This window comes from Dermacentor variabilis, chromosome 3 (assembly GCF_050947875.1).
Source record: "Dermacentor variabilis isolate Ectoservices chromosome 3, ASM5094787v1, whole genome shotgun sequence".
Lineage (NCBI taxonomy): Eukaryota > Metazoa > Arthropoda > Arachnida > Ixodida > Ixodidae > Dermacentor > Dermacentor variabilis.
Genome location: NC_134570.1, coordinates 57,369,519 through 57,388,055, shown reverse-complemented (window position 1 = coordinate 57,388,055; position 18,537 = coordinate 57,369,519). Strand labels below are relative to the sequence as shown.

Here is an 18,537-nt window from a genome sequence, read left to right as displayed (position 1 = left end):
CACTCAACTTTTGACTGGGGCCTTTACTCTCTTGGCTTCTCCGCTGTGTATGTTTCAGCGTGCTAGCAGAGATGAAAAGAGAGAGAAAGCTGTGTATTGGTGCAATAACTCCACTTATAGTTAAAGGATTCGAACAATTTTTGCAGCACGAGATTCGTGGGATGGGGTTCTTTAACAGTGAAGCCATTCTATGATTAGTTAGAAAATTGTTTCAGGGCCCCTTTAAGTTACAATAAGCTGTAGACGGTGCCTAGATAATGATGAGAGCTGTCATGTAGTCTTGAAGGGAAGAAAGCTTATCCTTTCTGTTGTTATATAAGGAAAATTATGGTTAGAAAAATAAATCTTAATGCTTTATTTCATGATGTGCACCGGTTTCATACAAAATCTGCTTCCCTGCAACAGATTTTTTCCCCGAGTGACATGGTTGGAAGTACAACGTAGTGAAATGGTAAAGGGAGCGGCAACACGGTATGTTCACCTGGAAATGTGGCTATGTGACATCATGCTATATAGTACTAGTTTTTTTGGTACCACGTTTTTTTAGTAAGAAAGTGTTTACTGCTCTTTATACTGCCTTTTAAAACTGCCAGCCTTACCTCAAGTGATATTTTAATGCCTTGAAGTTGCTGTCAATGCTTTGCTGTTTTAATGAAATTGCAAATTTATTGCATCTGTGATCAACACTACTAACTACAGGTACAGACTGTATACCACAGGAACATGAGATGAGCATAAGTGGGCACAAACGGCAGTGTGTGCATCTGTCCATGTTCATGAGCTGTACCTATAGTCGATCACCGCCAATAAGCCAACATTCCATCCTCTTGCAATGCTGTTAAGTTTCTAACTTGCAGCCCATAATTCAATGCTGCTGCCCATTAGATGTTACTCAGAAGCTTAATGAGAATGTGGAGGAAGGACCAAATAAGCTGCTCTTGAGTGACAGTTTTAATTTTCCGATGCACGATTCTAGATGTTAATGAAGGTGCTGATGGCTCCGCTGGTTCTGAAATGATTTCCTTGTATTTGGCAGAGAAACTAGATCCCGAGTTTCTGTTTTTTCTTCTTGGCTTTAAGCAGTGATGGTAAAGGCCCAGTGAACTTGAAGGCAGTCCTGCAGGAGAAATGGAAGAGTTGTGCTATCCAAAAGCAGCAATGCTACAACGAAAGGGTATGACACATTAGGCCAGTTTCTGAAGGGGCGGAACACACACACCAAATAGAAGAACAGCAGCACATTTCCAAAACGGCAGATGGTACATTTTGCATGGCATGATGAGCAGACGGCACATGATGCAGGAAACCAAATAAGTAGTCAGTCAATGACTAAGCTGTACTTTTCTCTCACTCTATCCATCTCCTTGTCTTTGTACAATTCGTCTCCTTGAGCAGCACTGTTACATGCACACGTGTTCACATCAGGGAGGGAAAAAACAATAGTCTTCACACTCTGTTCACACAATGGCCAAGGTGCTCACAAACCCAGACGACTGTATTTTAGTAACGGAAGTAACAGCCATGAGGCAACAGTCATCCCTGCGGGGAAAACTGAATGGAACACTGGAAACAATGGAAATTTCTGGCACTGTTTAAGCACAGAAATTTGCATTCAATAGGCCAGGCAACTTCATTAATGCCTATGCCGAGCATGAAATTATTCCACGAGATGAAAAGTTAAGTAGGAAGTTATACAGCACACATTCGCATATCAAGGCTGCATTCAGTTAATCACTCTTAAAAAAATACTTTCACTAAGGTTACTTTTGTCTAGCAAAGAACACGGTGTCTTCAAAGGACAGCATTTCTGGCACTGTTTGAAGGCAGCACAATTAGCGCTGTTCCAGGAATGCTATTGCATAGACACTAATGCATCCGGTACCAACTGGGTCAATCCTCAGGAAAATGAAATTATCCCCTGCGAATATCGCCCCAGGTTGAAATGCACACATCACAACAAGCAAATATTGTTTAAAGACAAGTTTGGTTTTCTTATCGCATTGTTGGCATGCACGAAATGGGTACATGTTCTAATAGTGCATTCGGTAATGAATACATCAAAAATTGGTCTGCTGCCAAAGACAGTTAACCATGGAGGGTCACATTGTCAACGCGGCCATAGAGCCAAAGCTGGTGATTAGCTGGGCGAGAGGTATCCTTGGTATAAAAAGCTGTTCGTGGATGCCACGGCAGCCAATATAAGTGGGATAAGTTTGGAAATGTTGTCAATAGATGGCACTATGCGTCTATTTCAGGGGTGGCCTGATTTCTTGCATTTGCCTTTTACCTTTACTTGACATTTCTAGAACATCCGCACGTGCATTCTGGCAACTATGTGCCTTGAAGAGGTGCAGTGGGTGCATTTCTCGTGTAAGATTCCACCAAACCCTGGCAAACAAAATATGTCACGGCAGCATGCACTATGCAGTGCAAAAAGGAAAATAAAAGAAAAAAAGAAAAGGCGACAGCACGACTTGGTGCAGCCTAGACCAAGTGTGTGGGCGAAACTGAACACCTGCTTCGAACAACACTCTTACATCGTGCCCCAGGTCAGCATTTAAAAAGTACAGCGCTGCTTTCTAAATGACTGAGTGTTCCAACCTATTCCCCACAAAAATGAATCTGTGATTGGCACTTGGAGAGCTGAACTGAAAAGTGCTCATTCAGATTGTAAATGAAAGAGAAAGACAGAACATGTTTACTAAAGAAATGAATAAATAAAAGGCAAAAACTGTGGCACTTTTGGTGAGCTACCTAGAAACTTCTTTGCATTTTTTCAGCATTTATTACTGTACAGCACTATTATAATGAATCCGACTGTGGAAGTTTACATAGCGTGCATACAGGGTAATAGGAACAGAGGGCCACACAGTGCTCACAATATTTGATAGCCAATGGGTTAAACACTGAGAAGACAATTCTTTTCACACGATGACTCGAAGGCATTTCTCTGAAATCTTTGAACACCTGAAATTGTGCAGCACAGCCACGGGAAAGGTTCAGGTTAAGAGGAATACTTACTGGCATGTAGAGCAGATGGGACTGAATGCACAAAAAACTGAAAAGAAACAACAGTGTCATTACTTACGCAGAAGTTCCAATTGCAATCCAGGCACAGAGTGCTTGAGGCTATCCAATGCAAGACAACCAAACATCATTTTCAGCAGACTGTTGAGTGTGATTTATTAAAATTAGTTACACAGAACTGCAGATACCCACCCTACACCAATCCTTGGTACCTTCTTAGCTGCCACATGTTCACTCTATATCAGCTCACTGCAAAGCTACCAAACCTTCTTCAATGAACATGAAGGAAGGCAAACCTTAAGTAACTATATAATGATCTTACGTTTACCAAGTCTATTAATTAATTACATTCCGGGGGTTTCATTAATCAAAATCACGACATGATTATGAGGCACATTGTAGTGGGGCTTATGGATTAACTTTTACCACCTCGGGTCCCTTAGCATGCACAAAAATTTAAGTACATGAGCGTTTTTCCATTTCGCCTCCACTGAAATGCAGTTGCTGCAGCCAGTATGGAACCTGCAACTTCGAGCAAACAGTGCAACACTGTAGCCAGTGGGCTACAGTGGTGGGTGCCAAGGCGTATGAGACTGTTCTAAATTGCTTGTCTTTCACAGTTCACAACACCTGATTCAAGCAGTGGGGGGCTGGTTGAGAGATGGAGATCATTAAACAGTGAGTTGTTGCTGTTGTGAGCACTAACAAATTACATCACAGCGCTGTACTGACCAAAAGCATGTGATCTTTTTCCAATTTTCAACATGAATCTGCACTTCGTGCTGTATTTGAACACTGCTACAAATATAAAACAAAAGCCTTTTCGTTTTGCTCCCTGTCATGGGGCTCTGTTTTATGTGTCTCGGCTATGGGAGAAAGCTAACACTAGGCCCAACGTGATATTTTCTTTGCAAACTTTCCTAAACATCTGCAGAAGTGTGAGGATAGTGAAGGCCCAGCTACATCAAAGCAATGATGACAAACAGGCTTACTGCATGGATAAAGGACTTCCTTTTTCCTTTGCTTATAGGCACTAGTTTAGAAGCATTTCCATAATTTTTTCCCCCATGCCTTTGGGATTGTAATTTATAGCTGTAGCATAAGGTTGCATTTTTCTTTTAGTTTCCACTCAACCACAATATATTCAATGACACCAAATTCAGTAAAGTTACTGAACAAACCTGTTTCACAGAATGAGATACTGGCTAGCCATATCTATTATGTTTGCATACAGTGTGTCCAAAGTGAGCAGAAGACCAGTCATTACCAAAATCTGTGTCACATTACACGATGCTGCTGGAGCAATCCAAAATTGGTATCACCATACAAGTCTTCTGGCACACCAATCCCCAAAATGAAGACAGATAAATGTTGTTGTGCAGACGTTCCCTTAAAAGGGCCTTGAACACTTTTCTAGCCCCAACCATAGCAAGGCCTCACTAGTAAAGCACGTCACCTCTCGAATCTCTTGCTGCAAAGGTATTTTATATCCTTCAAGTATAAGCGGAATTAGATGAATGGCCTGACTAGTAAAGCACGTCCCCTCTCGAATCTCTTGCTGCAAAGGTATTTTAAATCCTTGAAGTATAAGCGAAGTTAGATGTAGTTATTGCACCGATGAGCAGCTTTCTCTCTCTTCTCGTCTCCACTAGCGTGCTAGAAGCTACTCATGGGAGGCGGCAAGGGGGCATCGCCAGGAAGTTGGGTGTCACACCGGAGGGCTTGTCACAGCACCCCGTAATGGCTGCGGCATTTACTTTACACAGTATGTCGCTGCTGTCTTGGAGCCCAGCAGCTACGTGCAACTGTCCTGTGTAGACCAGCAGCGCAAAGATGACATGCTTTTTCTGTCTTTTTGAGATCGCAGACATACACACTTTTCATTTATTTACCACAAAATTAGCAATAATAGTATTATACCGAGAATGTCCCTACGATCACGAAATCAGCCATTAGCTGTTGGTGGCCTTCACTGCTTGCGATGATGACATTGTCAAGGTGATAGCAAGAAATTTTTTATTGTTTCAACACGAGATTGTAAATTCCCTGCTGCATGCAGTGCAATAATAATTGGCTCGAATGTTCACAGGGGCCTCTTCTACAGATCCCCAAGGTTTCCTTTGTTGTGTTTCAGGGGACCTTTAACACTAAGTCCCCACCCACAAATTCTCTACTCTCAGTAAATGTGACATGTCTGCCATGATTTTTAAAGGGTGGTCATCAGTCTAGCTGAACTATTTTGCTTTAGTGTCCCTAAAAGAGGCCCTGCAACAATTTCTGAGCACAGCAAACATGCATAACTACTAGACAGTGTTCTCGTGAACTACTGAGCTGAATATTGCTGTACACGCAGCAGAGCCTACAATTGTGCTCAGAAGTGTACGCGTTTGGGCTGTTTGGTTCATGGTTTCTGCTCACTTCTACTAAAGTGTCCTTTCCCTGAACTTCTTAAAAACTGGCCGTTTTTCCGTATTCATTACGGTGCACTGACGAGCATTATAGCCATCGGGCGGATTTCAGGAGGTGTCACGACTAAGCAGTGCCTAAGGTAAAACTAAATCCAAAGGCATCTGAGGACTAATAAGTGGATGATGCCATCTGATGGCCAGAAATGATTCCACTGTGCTAATACAATGACTTATGAGACCAGCCAATGAAGTGACCCAAACTTGGAGGCCATGCCAATTCCAAAGGTCAGAGCAACAATGGACAATGCAATGCAAGGTGGCACAAATTACAGTGCAGCACCAAGGATGAAAAGCAGAGGAAGGCTGTCTAAGCCCAGCAGGGACACCACTTGATTGCATCGTAACTCATACAAGGTGCATTAAAAAATATCAGCAATATTTTTAACAACCGATAATACCAGGCATATTCCACACCTTTCTCAGAACATGTTGGAGGGCTCCTTGAGTGAAGTAAAGAAACAAACACAGCCTTACATGGCCAAATTACATGGAACATCAAGAGCAAACTCACTGGAAAGGCAGACCGAGCATACGTAGCCGATCTCGATGAGATTCCGGTGGCAAAAACAGGCTGCTCTGTAGTCTACATGAACTGGTGGTGGGAATACCAAATAGTCCCTTGTTGACTTATCCGGAAGGAACAGCCACTGCCAAGGAATAGTCATAATGAGAAAGAGAAAAGACTCTTGAAAACTTGAGACAAATTGCTGCTTGAGTTGGTACTGTTCTAAGAAATCAGAATGCTGACTCGCCACACATGTAGAAGGCTTTCATTATAAGCTGAATCTCATTGCAAGAAATGCTTTATGAATGATTTTGAAATTGCATCACCTGCAACCCTGCCATCAAATATCACTGGCTACCAGCTGTAGAAATTATTTGCACTAGTTACATTCATTAATGTGAAATCACAGTGAAGAATGCACATGAAACTACCCCTGGACATGCGAGACATAAGTCGATGCACTCAAGCTACATTAGAAACGTTATACAGATCCCACACACTGTGGCAATCAATATTATGTGAAGCATTCTGCAGGTAGGTACCTAGCATTTATTGGGGTTCTAGAAAGCGATACTACAAGACGGTGCAATGCGTCCATGTAAGGCAAGCAATTTAGCATGTGATACAAGCATGCAACTGCAAAGCATAAATGATGGAGATGACAATGGCTCAAGAACAACGACAGCAAGGACTGCCCTACAACTAACTTAATTATTGCACTCTGGCAAAGGCACGTTACAACCTGTTTCGTTACAACCTGGGTCTATCCTGAAGGTAGCACATTGGGTAAATTGGGGCCAATCCCAAAAGGTGGTGGGTGCAACGTCGCATAGAATATCATAGCATTAGCTGCCACATGGGAAGAATGGGGGAAAACTGGCAGGCTCCTGCCTTCATAAATTGTTGTTATGCAATTTGTTGCAAGCAAAAAGTGCCGCAATGCAGTAGCTTGCACAAGAAGGAGAGTGGTAAATGTTCATGACTGTGGCAGTGTGAATACAACAGGGACCATCAAAAAAGAAAGGGGTGACTATGCATGGTGCCATCAAATAAAGTTTATTGCAGGCAATGAAAAGCGTATATGCAGTTAAACCTCGACAGAACGAACTTCAATATAACGAAATACTCGATATAACAAAGTACTTAACTTTTCATAACCTCTCGTCTATAGAACACCATGTATTTAAAACCTCAATATAATGAAGAGTGTATGCGATTTCAATATAATGAAAGTTCACTGCCACTGCAAAGGAATGCCGAGACAATAAATGGAAACTTCCGCGGACGCAGATGGTCGAATTATTGAATTACAAGTGTCTGCTTGCAAACGCACGTCTCAAATCGCGCGCCGCACAACAAAACCGACCGCCTAAGTGGGGCCGTGTCATGTCCTGTATAAAGTCCAAGTGCGATAAGGTCCCACGTGGCTCGCGCACTGTGTTCTTTAAGTGTGAGTGAAAGTGCGCGAGGGTGAGACAAGAAAGATGGTGGCTTCACATGTGCCGCTTTCCCCTACGAGCAAAGGAAAAGAGGGGGAGGGGAGCTAGCTCGCAGTAATGCGATCAAGTGCGCGCGAGGGCATGGGGGGGAGGGAGGGGTAAGTTGGCGAGCGTCTTGGCCGTGACTGCGCGCTGTAAGCGCTTGTGCAGCCACACAGAATGCTTTAGTGGTAATCTGCCGCATGTGCATAGAGTGGGCATGCCGAGAGGGATTGGCACCATGTAAGCTGTCCTATCGCGCATTTAGTATGGGAGGTTGCATAACCTCGAGTTTTGATGACCTGTTAGACCGAGAGGCAGACAAAGCATTCGCTCCCCGCTGCCGGCACTTTTTCTGTTGGCACCATCCCAGTGCGGGCGACGCTATCAGCCGCGGGGGGCAGAGTGAACATGAAGCGTGGCTGGCTTTGCTTAATTTGTGGCGCAGATGTGAAGATATCATCGACATACGCGGCGCTAAAGCGCATTATTCATCGCAGACTAACAAATTTATCAAAATGATTTGTTTTCTCATTCAAATTTGCTTTTTTCGTTTGGGCAAAAATTTGGAAAATTCTGCGGCACCTTTCCATGAAAGAAAAATCGATCAGCGACTGTACTTATTTGCAAGAAAGGTTGAATTTCAATAGAACGAAATTTTGATACTACAAAACAAATTATCAATTTTGCTGACTTCATTACATAGAGGCTTAACTGTGTGTGTGTGTGTGTGTGTGTAACCGTTTGTTATTCCCCAGTGTCATGCATGTGTCATGGCCTGATGGGTAGAGCATCTTTGGGAAACCTGTTTCAAATCCCCCCATTGGATACGCAAATTTTTAAATATTAGAACGACCCCAAACTAGGTGAGATCAGAACACATACTAAACTAGGTGAGATCAGAACACATACTTTCTGCAAAGTGCTTGGTAAGAGGCCAAGAATGCTTTGCACTAGAAACATCAAAATGCACAGTACAGAGCCCTAGCAGAATTGTATGAAGTGACAGGTGCATCCTGGCATTCTAGCAAAAGCTGGGTGACAACACCTTGCATGAAAATACTTTAAAACTTGGCTGCTTTTGTGGTCCACCCTGTATTCTATTTCAAATGCTTCAGAGCATTGCCTCTCTGAACTCAGACATGTTACGTATATAAGGCATGACGTGACTGACTGTCATATCATTTTAATATTGCTGATGCATAAAATAACAAGAACTGCCATAGCTGGGATGAACAGGACTTACCAGTAAGTACTGTAGGAGACCTGTGTGGTTTGGCACCTTCATGTACTTCCCACCAGTGATGTCACAGCCCTAAGAAACAACAGCGACACAGAGTAGGCTTTTAGCATCTCTCTCATGTCACAAAAAATACAAACTAAATTGCACAACTGTGCCATTGTACAAACAAGATGTCAAGAACAATGCTACATCCAATATTGAAATATGTTCCTGACTACACATATGATTTTCTCTCACATAATTCTTGTAACATTTCCAGTTCCTCTCCATCAGCTAGTTTGCACACTCAAAGCAACATCTCTGGAAATTGGGTTTGAGCACAGAACAATGTAGTTAATTGAACAGATTGTGTGGGGTCTCTCACACCCGTACTCTTGGGACAAAGGAACGACAACACAGTAGTGCAAACAATCACAAGGGCATTTATTGCACCTTTCATAGATCAGTGCCTGCTAGCCGAGTTGCTATCCACAAAACATGCCGATGGGCGCGCGACAAATCTAGAAGTCTGACTCACCGCGACCGGAAGCGAGCGAATATGTTCGCCCCATGCTGGATCCCAAGGCCTGGTCGTTCGCGTGTATGGTCACGCGAATCGTGGCGCGTTCGAGGGCGGCCACGCGAGGCGGTCTCGCAGAAGCATGGGTCGGCGCGCACGCGGGAGACGTCCCCGCCGCGCGCCGACCGGGCAGGAGGGTCGCTGCACGTGCGGCACGACCGTCCCGCTTCCTGTCTCGAACCCCACAGCCCGAGCGCCTTGTCTCCCGACGCCCGAGTAACCCCGCAGCGGCGCGACGCTCGCGCCATCTCTCGCACCGCGCTTGTACCACCCGACCGCCGCGGGCGCCAGGCCACGCGGCGGGCGAAGCCGCCGTGCAGGAGACGAGCCATGCGGGAAAACTAGATCTCAGGGGAGGCGTGAGAGTCACGCATCCCCACATCTGCCAGCTATCATTAGATTAACTGACTGGTAATCCAATTGCACTGACGAACATAATGTCTCAAATGAAAACAAAACCAAACCACACGTACGGCAGTATTCAGCTGAGATCGCTGTCTGTGCAGTGTTGCAATGACTGCAGAAAAGGTTGCTTGCACAACACAAACACCTTGCTGCCTTACTTTGTTAGCATTTCAAACTTGTGGTTCTTATCCTTATTTTATCTTGGCATGTCTTGAGAGGACAAAGACTGCCGCAGAATTCCCTCTTGCAGTGACAGAAAGCAGGTTTGTTAAGCACAGAGGTTATCTCTGGAAAACTGCATGCAGAATTTTAAAGAGCATGATGGGCTGATTAGGATCAAGCGACTTTGACTCATTTGCCAATTCATAGTTCATCAGAACTATGTCATTCGCTGGTTAATTTGATCATCTATCCATTAGTGATTGAACCATACTAGAAATAGTCATTTCAGAGTATGGCACACTTTAAATCAAGCAAATACACTCAACCACATGTATGAGATTTCAAGTACATTACTATAGTGCAGCAGATGCTAATTTGTGGAAAGCCCTCAATTAAGTTTATTTTTTTTTACTACCAGGAAAGTTTCGTTTAAGAAACCTTAAATAAGTACAATTTATGACCACAGCGGATAGTGGTAGCATAGGTACATGCCTAATTTCTTGAATCACTGGCTACCGTACAAGAAACGAGTGCTACTATAAGATGCTGGACATTAAAACAGAAAGTGCACTGGTAACATGAAAAAGAAGTGATGAGGGCAGAGTAAAAAAAGGCTCACCTGCTGAAGCAAGCCAGAGTCCTTTTCAAGGACACATGCATCTATGATGACGTTCTGAAAAGCAATATTTGGTATGAGGATTAATTCAAAAGCACAACTGTGACATGCCTATATTTTAATTTTTTGCCAACTTACTTTTGCCAGCACCAACACTAAAGTGCAAAACAAAGCAACAACAAATTCTGCGGTTTTAGGTGCCAGAACCAGATATGATTATGAGGCATGCTGCAGTAACTTCGAATTAATTTTGACCACCTGGGGTTCTTTAACGAGTACCTAATTCACGGTACATGGATGTTTTTGCATTTTGTCCCCTTCGAAAAGCAGCCACCGAGGTTTTGATTTCATCCTGTGAACGCGTACTTAGCAGCACAGCTACACAGACACTAAGGCACTGTGGGGCATTATAAAACCAACTTTTGTTGGCATACATACTACTCCTGAACATCTGTTGGGATTCGTCACTTGGTGACGCTAAAAAAGCAAATTACATTACGTCAGCAGAAACTCACTGATGTTGTGTACCGACACCACTCTGCTGGCACAGTTTCTGCACATGCAGTGCCCTCTCTGTGCCAGCCTGCAACTCCCCTAGGATGCCAATGTACAGCCTCTGAGACTGTCAGAGCAGCAGAAGGTTCCTGTGCAGTGCCAAGGATCTCAGAGTCGGGAGGACTTACAATCCTCTGTACATTATTGAGAAGTTTAAAATAATGGAGAGACATGCAGCCTTGAATGGCCATTTGCGCTTCAGCTTTGCTCTCGCTTGCCACACAATAAATGCTAAAAAATTTCGAAGAGTGTACGTTACAGTTGCAGAGATATACACCATGTTTGTTGTTCACGCAGACTTGACAGAGCATCATTGCGTGCAGTTGCATATATCAATGCACAGTCCTTCATCATAAGGCTATATTGCCAGGTATACTTTAGCAGATTGAGTACAATATACTTTGTCACACCTGTGCCGTTGCGCGAGATGCACTTACAACTTGTCTGTTTATGCAGTTCAAATGTTCTGGCATCATGTAGAAAAAAAGGACCATTTCATCAGAGTTTACCGATTATAGCGCATTCTTGAACACACAGTCCTATCTCAAAGGAATCTAGAATGTATGATGATACTCCTGTAAATAGGGGACTGCATGACAGCAGCATCATATGATTCGATGACTACCAACTGCACTTTTTGCTTCCATCACCAGAGTTTGGTTTAGAAGGCACAAGTTCACCCAATAAATAGTTACTTCCACATTTGTTGTTTTCCTGTTTGTCTGCCTGCCTGCTTGCCAGTGCGTGTCACTACTACATGACAATGTAAGCAGCCTGCATGCTGTACCTTGATGGGCATTCGTCTACAGGCATCCAACAAGTACTCGATAGTGGTTAAAGCGGCACTAAAGAAAAATATAAAGCCAAGCTAGATCAACATATTATTTGTCTGGCAATCCACAATGGTTTCCTGCATGCCCACGCATCATTTTGTAGCATAGAAAACTGTCACAAAATGTCCCACCCATGTCCCCAATTTGAACCGCTCACATCTCAACAGACGAGTTGACATATTCTCTCTGTGACTTTCTTCTATGACGCTGTCTGTGAACGAGACAGTGCCGATGTGACAGGTAAAGTAACATAATTCGATAACAAATGGCGCCACTCCGATTTTACATTTTTGTCATTTTCTCACTTCAGAAAGCTCTGTTCTTGCTACCAGTGATGAATTTGTTATTACAGAAGCCTAATCTTTCAATCTAGCTCAATTTAATATTGTCCTTTAGTGTCCATTTAAGGGGCAACTGGGTCTTTGAGCAAAATTTTACTAAAAACTTTACTCTCCATGTTATGGTGCTACAAATGCATGCACACCAGTAAACTTACGGGCTAATTTTGAATATGAGGCTTATTTCTGTTTATTTCATTTGGTTCTAATTTTATGGAAGTTTTCTTTACTTAAGGGTAACTCCGCCGATTTTTTGGTGTCCACTTACCTCAATCAAAGTTTCAATACAAGTTCTCTTTTGCACTCTGACTATCTGTTCCAAACGGTATGGCTGCAAATCATTCAGTTTTCTTGAAAATTAATTTCAAATATTGGTTGTGTGTTCCCTACTCATGCCCATGAATGTATGACTGGCCACCCTGTGTTTCTACTGGCCAGCCTGTGCTTGGGACGTCAGAGACTACTACGCCACTTTGCCCAGAAACAATGAAGCTGGCTCCTTTTTCTACGAGATGGCAGTTGACAGCCATCGTTTTGACAGACATGATAACCGGTGATTCTCTCCGTCTTGCCAAAGCACAATGCGTTGAGCTTCGGCACGTCAGCTGCCCCACGCGATAGTAGCTGGTCAAAAACAAATGGCAATCCTTCAGCACTCCTACTGTCGCTGAAATTGCCGCTGTCTAGTTCGAAAGAACTTTAAAAGCTCCCTGTGTCATCAGGAGAAATCACCAGCTTCGCTCTTTTGGGGTTAGTGCCTTGTGTGCTGTGTGTTTACATTACGGTAGTGTACGACCTGATGTCATCGACTCATTGTGACATCACACGAAGCAGCTACCAGTTTCGACTTTGGTACGTCGTTTATTGGTTATTTAAAGTTATTAATGAATTTCTAAGTAAACTGAACCATCCTACGGGTTACAGGGCTGTCAAGCCATATGAAAATCACAATATCCTAATATGGGCAACAAAAAAACGCTGGAGTTGCCCTTTAAAGGGGCTCTGCAATGCCCCTGAGAGAGGTAGTTGGGCAGCACTAATAGCATCATCACGAGGCGGCGATTTCATGCACGTCTTGTGACGGACGTGACATCAACGTGCAGCACTATGATCACTGTTTAAAAATGGAATGTGCGATTTCTGTTTGCATGATATTTGATTACATTTATGTTTGCATGATATGACAAAACAAAAACTGTGGCCTGACCTTCAACAGCTATTTTAGTTATCGCATAACTACCACACAGTCAGGTACAAAGTGTTGTAACCATGGGAATGATGCACCAACATGCCACGCACATGGCACTCCAATGTCCACCTTGCGGCAGCCGTTGTAACCGTAGTAAAGATGCTATGGCCTCTGAGAATGGACCATGCACTGCCAGATTGTGGAGGCCATGCTGACGCCATCAACGAGCTGAGTAGCCTAGACAAACAAGGTGTGCAAATGTTCGCTTTGTAACATGAATGTCCTGCTGCTAGCGGGCGCTGTAGTTCTACCTCATGGAAGAGCGAGATGCCACATCCAGAGCTGCGAAAAATTATAGTTAAGGCAGACTCTCATTTTGCTTGTATTTTGAAGTTTCTGTAAACGCAACTTCAGTTTGTGTTCGTTAATTATCCTGATTACAGTGGTGGAAGAGGTGTGTGACCTATTGGTGCAGGCAAAAATCTGATTTGCCACAGCGACAAAGACCTCTGGTGCTGTGTCCAACACACCTAGATTCAAGATATGGTTAAGATTCCAACTTGAATAAAAAATTGAGCGGAGCTATAATTATGTGTATCAATGAGAGATTCAGGCTAAAAACTACCAGAACAGTTCAATCAATTTTTAACAGTATTACCAGAATGGCTTTCCTTGTGTGTATATCCCACTGCAGAGTTGCTTCTAAGACTTTGGCTTTGCCACATACGGCTCATCTCAAAAGAGCAAGAACAAAGAATTTCGCTAAACTAGAGCATGTCAACAAGACCATGCCCTGGAATGTGCACAAATTAATCAAAGTTACAGTTAAGGCATCCAAGATGGCTTCTAATGTGCGCATGGCAGGAGGGATTGCCATGGTACATACACAACATGATGCATGTGAAAGCTGATTAAATTACAACAATGGAATCTGCTTTTCCGATCATGCAGAGATGCAAAGAATGTCCCCAGTCACAAGCAAGCATATTATAAGATTTAGTGGCACCGGACATTCAACGATGCTTCTTTTTTGGTCCAATATCCTCTTTTGCAAGCTCCATGCCATGCTGGTACAAGATATAAACTGTAGCACGAACAGCAGTAACATGAATATCGCACACTGGCTGTACATTGGAACATTTGCCAAAGAAAAATGCAACAAAAGCATGAAAACAACGAATGAAGAACCGTCAGCATCTGTTATATCCATGGCTAGGGCCACCTCAGTGACTTCCACAATGATGATAACGATGATGGCATGGCTGAACTTTTGGTTTGTTTTACTGGCCGAGACCTTTCGCTCTTATGCTTCATTTGACTCAGGCTTGGTGCCATTTTGCACTAAAATGCTACTTTGAGCAGGACTGCACAAAGGATCGCTCCTGGTGCAATCTGGTGCAAGTGGCGCAGCTGTCGCAAACCTGTAATTCCTCCCCATAGTTCCAGAAAAACACGCAGGAGTGTTTCTCTGGAACTATGTTTTACTCGCACGTCTGTAGGAGCAACACATACCCATTACACGGTATAGGTAAGCTCGACAATTTGCCTTAATGCCTGTTTAGATGCAACAAGAACAATAAAACTACAATGGTAATGAAGTGAATGGCAGCTGCAATTACTAACCTTTTTCTGTGCAGTAAAGAAGACATTCATGAAGTTGAGGTACTGAGAAGCACTTTCACCTGATGCAGATAGCACCTGCATGGAGGAAGAAAATATTTAACTATTCGTAAAAATTACACCCGTCATTAAGTTAAACTTACCAGTATTCGGGATGCTATTTTTTTCTGACCTGCCGTCTCCTTTTCTATCCTGTGAATGTCTGTGGTTTTTATAGGTTCAGGAGAATATGCACCAAATTCAACACAAGCAGATTATAACATTTCGAGCAAAGAAAAAAAAGAAAAGCATCCAATTCCCGAAAAAGATACAACAAAGGGCAAGGCTGAGTCCTCCTGTCAGCAGGGTTTCCGAAATGGGTGATTCACACTTATCTGAAAGTGAGAAGGAATGCAGAAGACAATGTAATACTTCTCTGCACTGTGCCTAAATGACAAAAGTACTGCATTTGTTTCTCCTTCTGTTGCCCGACAGTGAATAGCATCCTAATAACAGTCACCATGTCTACCATGTTCACATTGCATGTGATGTCAAGGCATGGTTGGAACACTCAAGAAATGCTGATGGTCATGAGGCAGCACAGTTTAACACTTTGAGACGCTGTCTACACAACTGTGCACAGCAGGAGAGTGCACCAATACCAAAAGCACTGATGAAAGTAATGGTATTTAAAATGTGTTTCATACATCTTGAAACACTTATTATTGGAACTGTGCTTCAATTTTGAATAACGTCCAGAATGTTTTAGCAAAATGAGTGGAAAGGTAGATGGCTAGGTGTTTTTTACTCTGTGTCAGTATGCTGTATGTAGCGGGTTCACTTTTTCATTGTTTTTTACAATGTCATGCACCAGGCATAATTTTCAAGTGGCTGGATAAGTGCTTTTCAAGCTTTTCAAAACATGAAATAGTACATGTTCTCATATTTTGTGTTCCTGTGGGGAGTTTTTGCATGGAGTTGAAATTTTGTAAACTTGACAAAACTCACTAAACAATTGAAAATTCTTAATCTTTTCTGCAGCTGTACAATTTCTACGATTCTGAAGATGCAAGAGATGTAGTGAAAACAACTTTTCAATCAACGGGATAAAGTGGCGTCTGAAAGGGTTAACAGAGTACAGGCAAGCTGCATCACTAACAGACTGTTGTGTTATGCCTTAATTATGGGCTTGAGCTGCCCAACCATGATGTTGCCTGCTCCACAATATACACCAGCTGCCTCGCATGACATTGAGGTGTGCACGTAAAGGTGCCCTGTTGGTTATTAGCCATAAAACGGTTCGACCAGATAAGATGCATGCATGAATCATAGGGTGAGTTTCCTTGCAGTGTGGATGCCAGGACAATAAAAATTGTCCCACAGTAAGACTGTAGGAATAGTGCAGGACTGATTTCAATAGCTGATGGTGAATGGTAGCTTTAAACAAATGACACAAGGGCATATAAGAGCACAGAGTGGCATGTGAAGCTTATAAGTTCTACGGCACACAATGTTACAAAGTACTGGAGTGTTCTCAGGAAATGGTTGCTGTAGACATGAAAACAAGTGAAATGTTCAGGTGTAATATGTCTAACTGATGTAATAGGAGCAAAACTATGAAAGTGCATTTTCAAAGCATAAAATTAGCTTTGTGCATTCTCAAGTCGAGTAGACATGAATCAATATCATATAATTCCAATTACTCCTCTGCACATTGACTGATTACTTTTGGTATGTGCAATGAAATCTATCAAATGAGAAGCTCATTAGGTCACGTATATCTACTGGAGAAACCAAGAGGAAGAAAGCCCAGGAAAGCATAATGGAACCAGTGTTCTTAATTTCACGGAGCTATTTATGTTTGGCTCTTGATATAATCTTACAAAGGTAATTCCAAGTTCCAAACAAATGGTTTATGACAAAGCAATACAGTGTAACAATCGGCAACATTGCAATATTAGCGGTCACTAGTATCACTATTTTCACTAGAATGTCTATTTGAGCACATCCATATTCAATAACAAAGCATCTAGTGCAGCACAATTAGCAATAGCAAGATCATGCAATGAGAACGCTGTCTGGCCGTTGTCACAGCTTGCTGACAATAAAAACGTAACTTCTTTATTTGTGGCACTATGGCATCACTTTTAGTAGTACTCTGTTGCTACTGAAACACAGCTTTGCAACACACTTCTTAATCCTTTCTTAGAATTCTCTAAACATGATTTGCACTTGAACTAAAACTTACCTGACAAAACTAGTTCTTTAACGCCTTCCTTGATGGCATTTGTAACTTCGCTGAAGAGTTCGTACTGCCCATCCACTGAGACAGTTTCTTGGGCAGAGGGCTGAGCTTTGGGGTAAAGGAAAATGCTGAAAACAAAAACGGATGCATCACACACAAACCGTCACAGCCATTCACTGCACCAACACACACTTTTGCCAACTGTACCTTTTGTGTGAATGGCAGGCAATGACTGCCAACCTGTTGCATGGGTTGAGCATCAGATGCGAATTGCAGAACACGGTGGCCGCATCGAGAAACCTTGATACTATCCCCTGCAAACATAATATACACTCAGTCATCAATTAGATGCAGCCACACACTCAGTCATCAGATACAAATGCCAATTACACAAGCTACACGGTGCTGCAGCAGCCAGTAAAACTTCAACAGCTGACCCTTGGAAAGGCGAAAACATTACATGTCCTGCAGTTCAACACAGGTACGTACGTACTGTATGCGTACACGCACAAATCTGCCTTATAGTAAACCAGAGCATTGCAATTATCTCCTTGTAGGTAACGTTAAGTGTGTGTGAAGGACGTGTGTGTGTTTGTCGGCCTCCATCAAGCTGAAACCCCCGATATCTTGATCCACATCTAAGGTGCGCCGTTCACAACACTAAACTCGGAACAGTACGTTACATGCGAACATAAATTGCACATTTGCCAGCACTGCAACATGCATGAAGGATGTGTTGCGACTTTTGGAACAAGGGATAGATGCAAATGCAGAATACATGAAAAACAAAATGATGAGACCTTGCAGCAAACGCTCACCTCTTCATTCTGAAGTAAACTGGCGCAAGGATTTGTGTCGATGATCGTGACCAACAAGCTCCCTTCATCTTCTGTTCAAAAATAAATTACAAAAGAAATGTGAACTACATGCAATCGTTATTCACGATTATCCGACAAGCAAGTTGAAATCGTCGGGACAATTATTAATGAAACGAAAATTGTTTGTTCGCTCGAAGATAGATTCTAAAGACAACAAACGTCAATGAGAGAACATACCGCAGGGCATGGTGAACGATATTCAAATACTTTCACTGTAGTATGCAGTTAGAAACAATACAGTATGAAAATAAACTTCGAAAACATTCTCAGTACATGAAAGTGCCGCGTCGCACCCACGATTTGCCGGTATGCCGGCGACGGAAAGTTGCTTCAAAGCCCAAAACCATCCAAAAACTATTTTGCTGTCAAAACGTGAAGTTTAAGGATGGCGGCTGTGACGTCAACAATTGCTTAAAAGCGTGGTCTTCGGAATTGCT

General features: G+C 42.8%; 1 protein-coding gene across 1 annotated transcript; it reads right to left on the bottom strand.

Moving 5' to 3' along the window:
* Nucleotides 1-933: 933 nt before the first annotated feature.
* Nucleotides 934-18,467, bottom strand: Tfb4 (transcription factor B4). The gene is made up of 12 exons (XM_075685255.1): nt 18,278-18,467; nt 18,041-18,111; nt 17,430-17,536; nt 17,226-17,350; nt 15,310-15,372; nt 15,142-15,200; nt 15,002-15,076; nt 10,467-10,520; nt 8,725-8,793; nt 6,007-6,142; nt 3,022-3,058; nt 934-1,117 (listed from the first exon to the last, which is right to left on the bottom strand). Exons 1-12 carry the CDS (start codon nt 18,285-18,287, stop codon nt 1,042-1,044), a joined length of 882 nt encoding a protein of 293 aa, XP_075541370.1. The 5' UTR covers nt 18,288-18,467; the 3' UTR covers nt 934-1,041.
* Between the last annotated feature and the right edge of the window lie 70 nt (nt 18,468-18,537).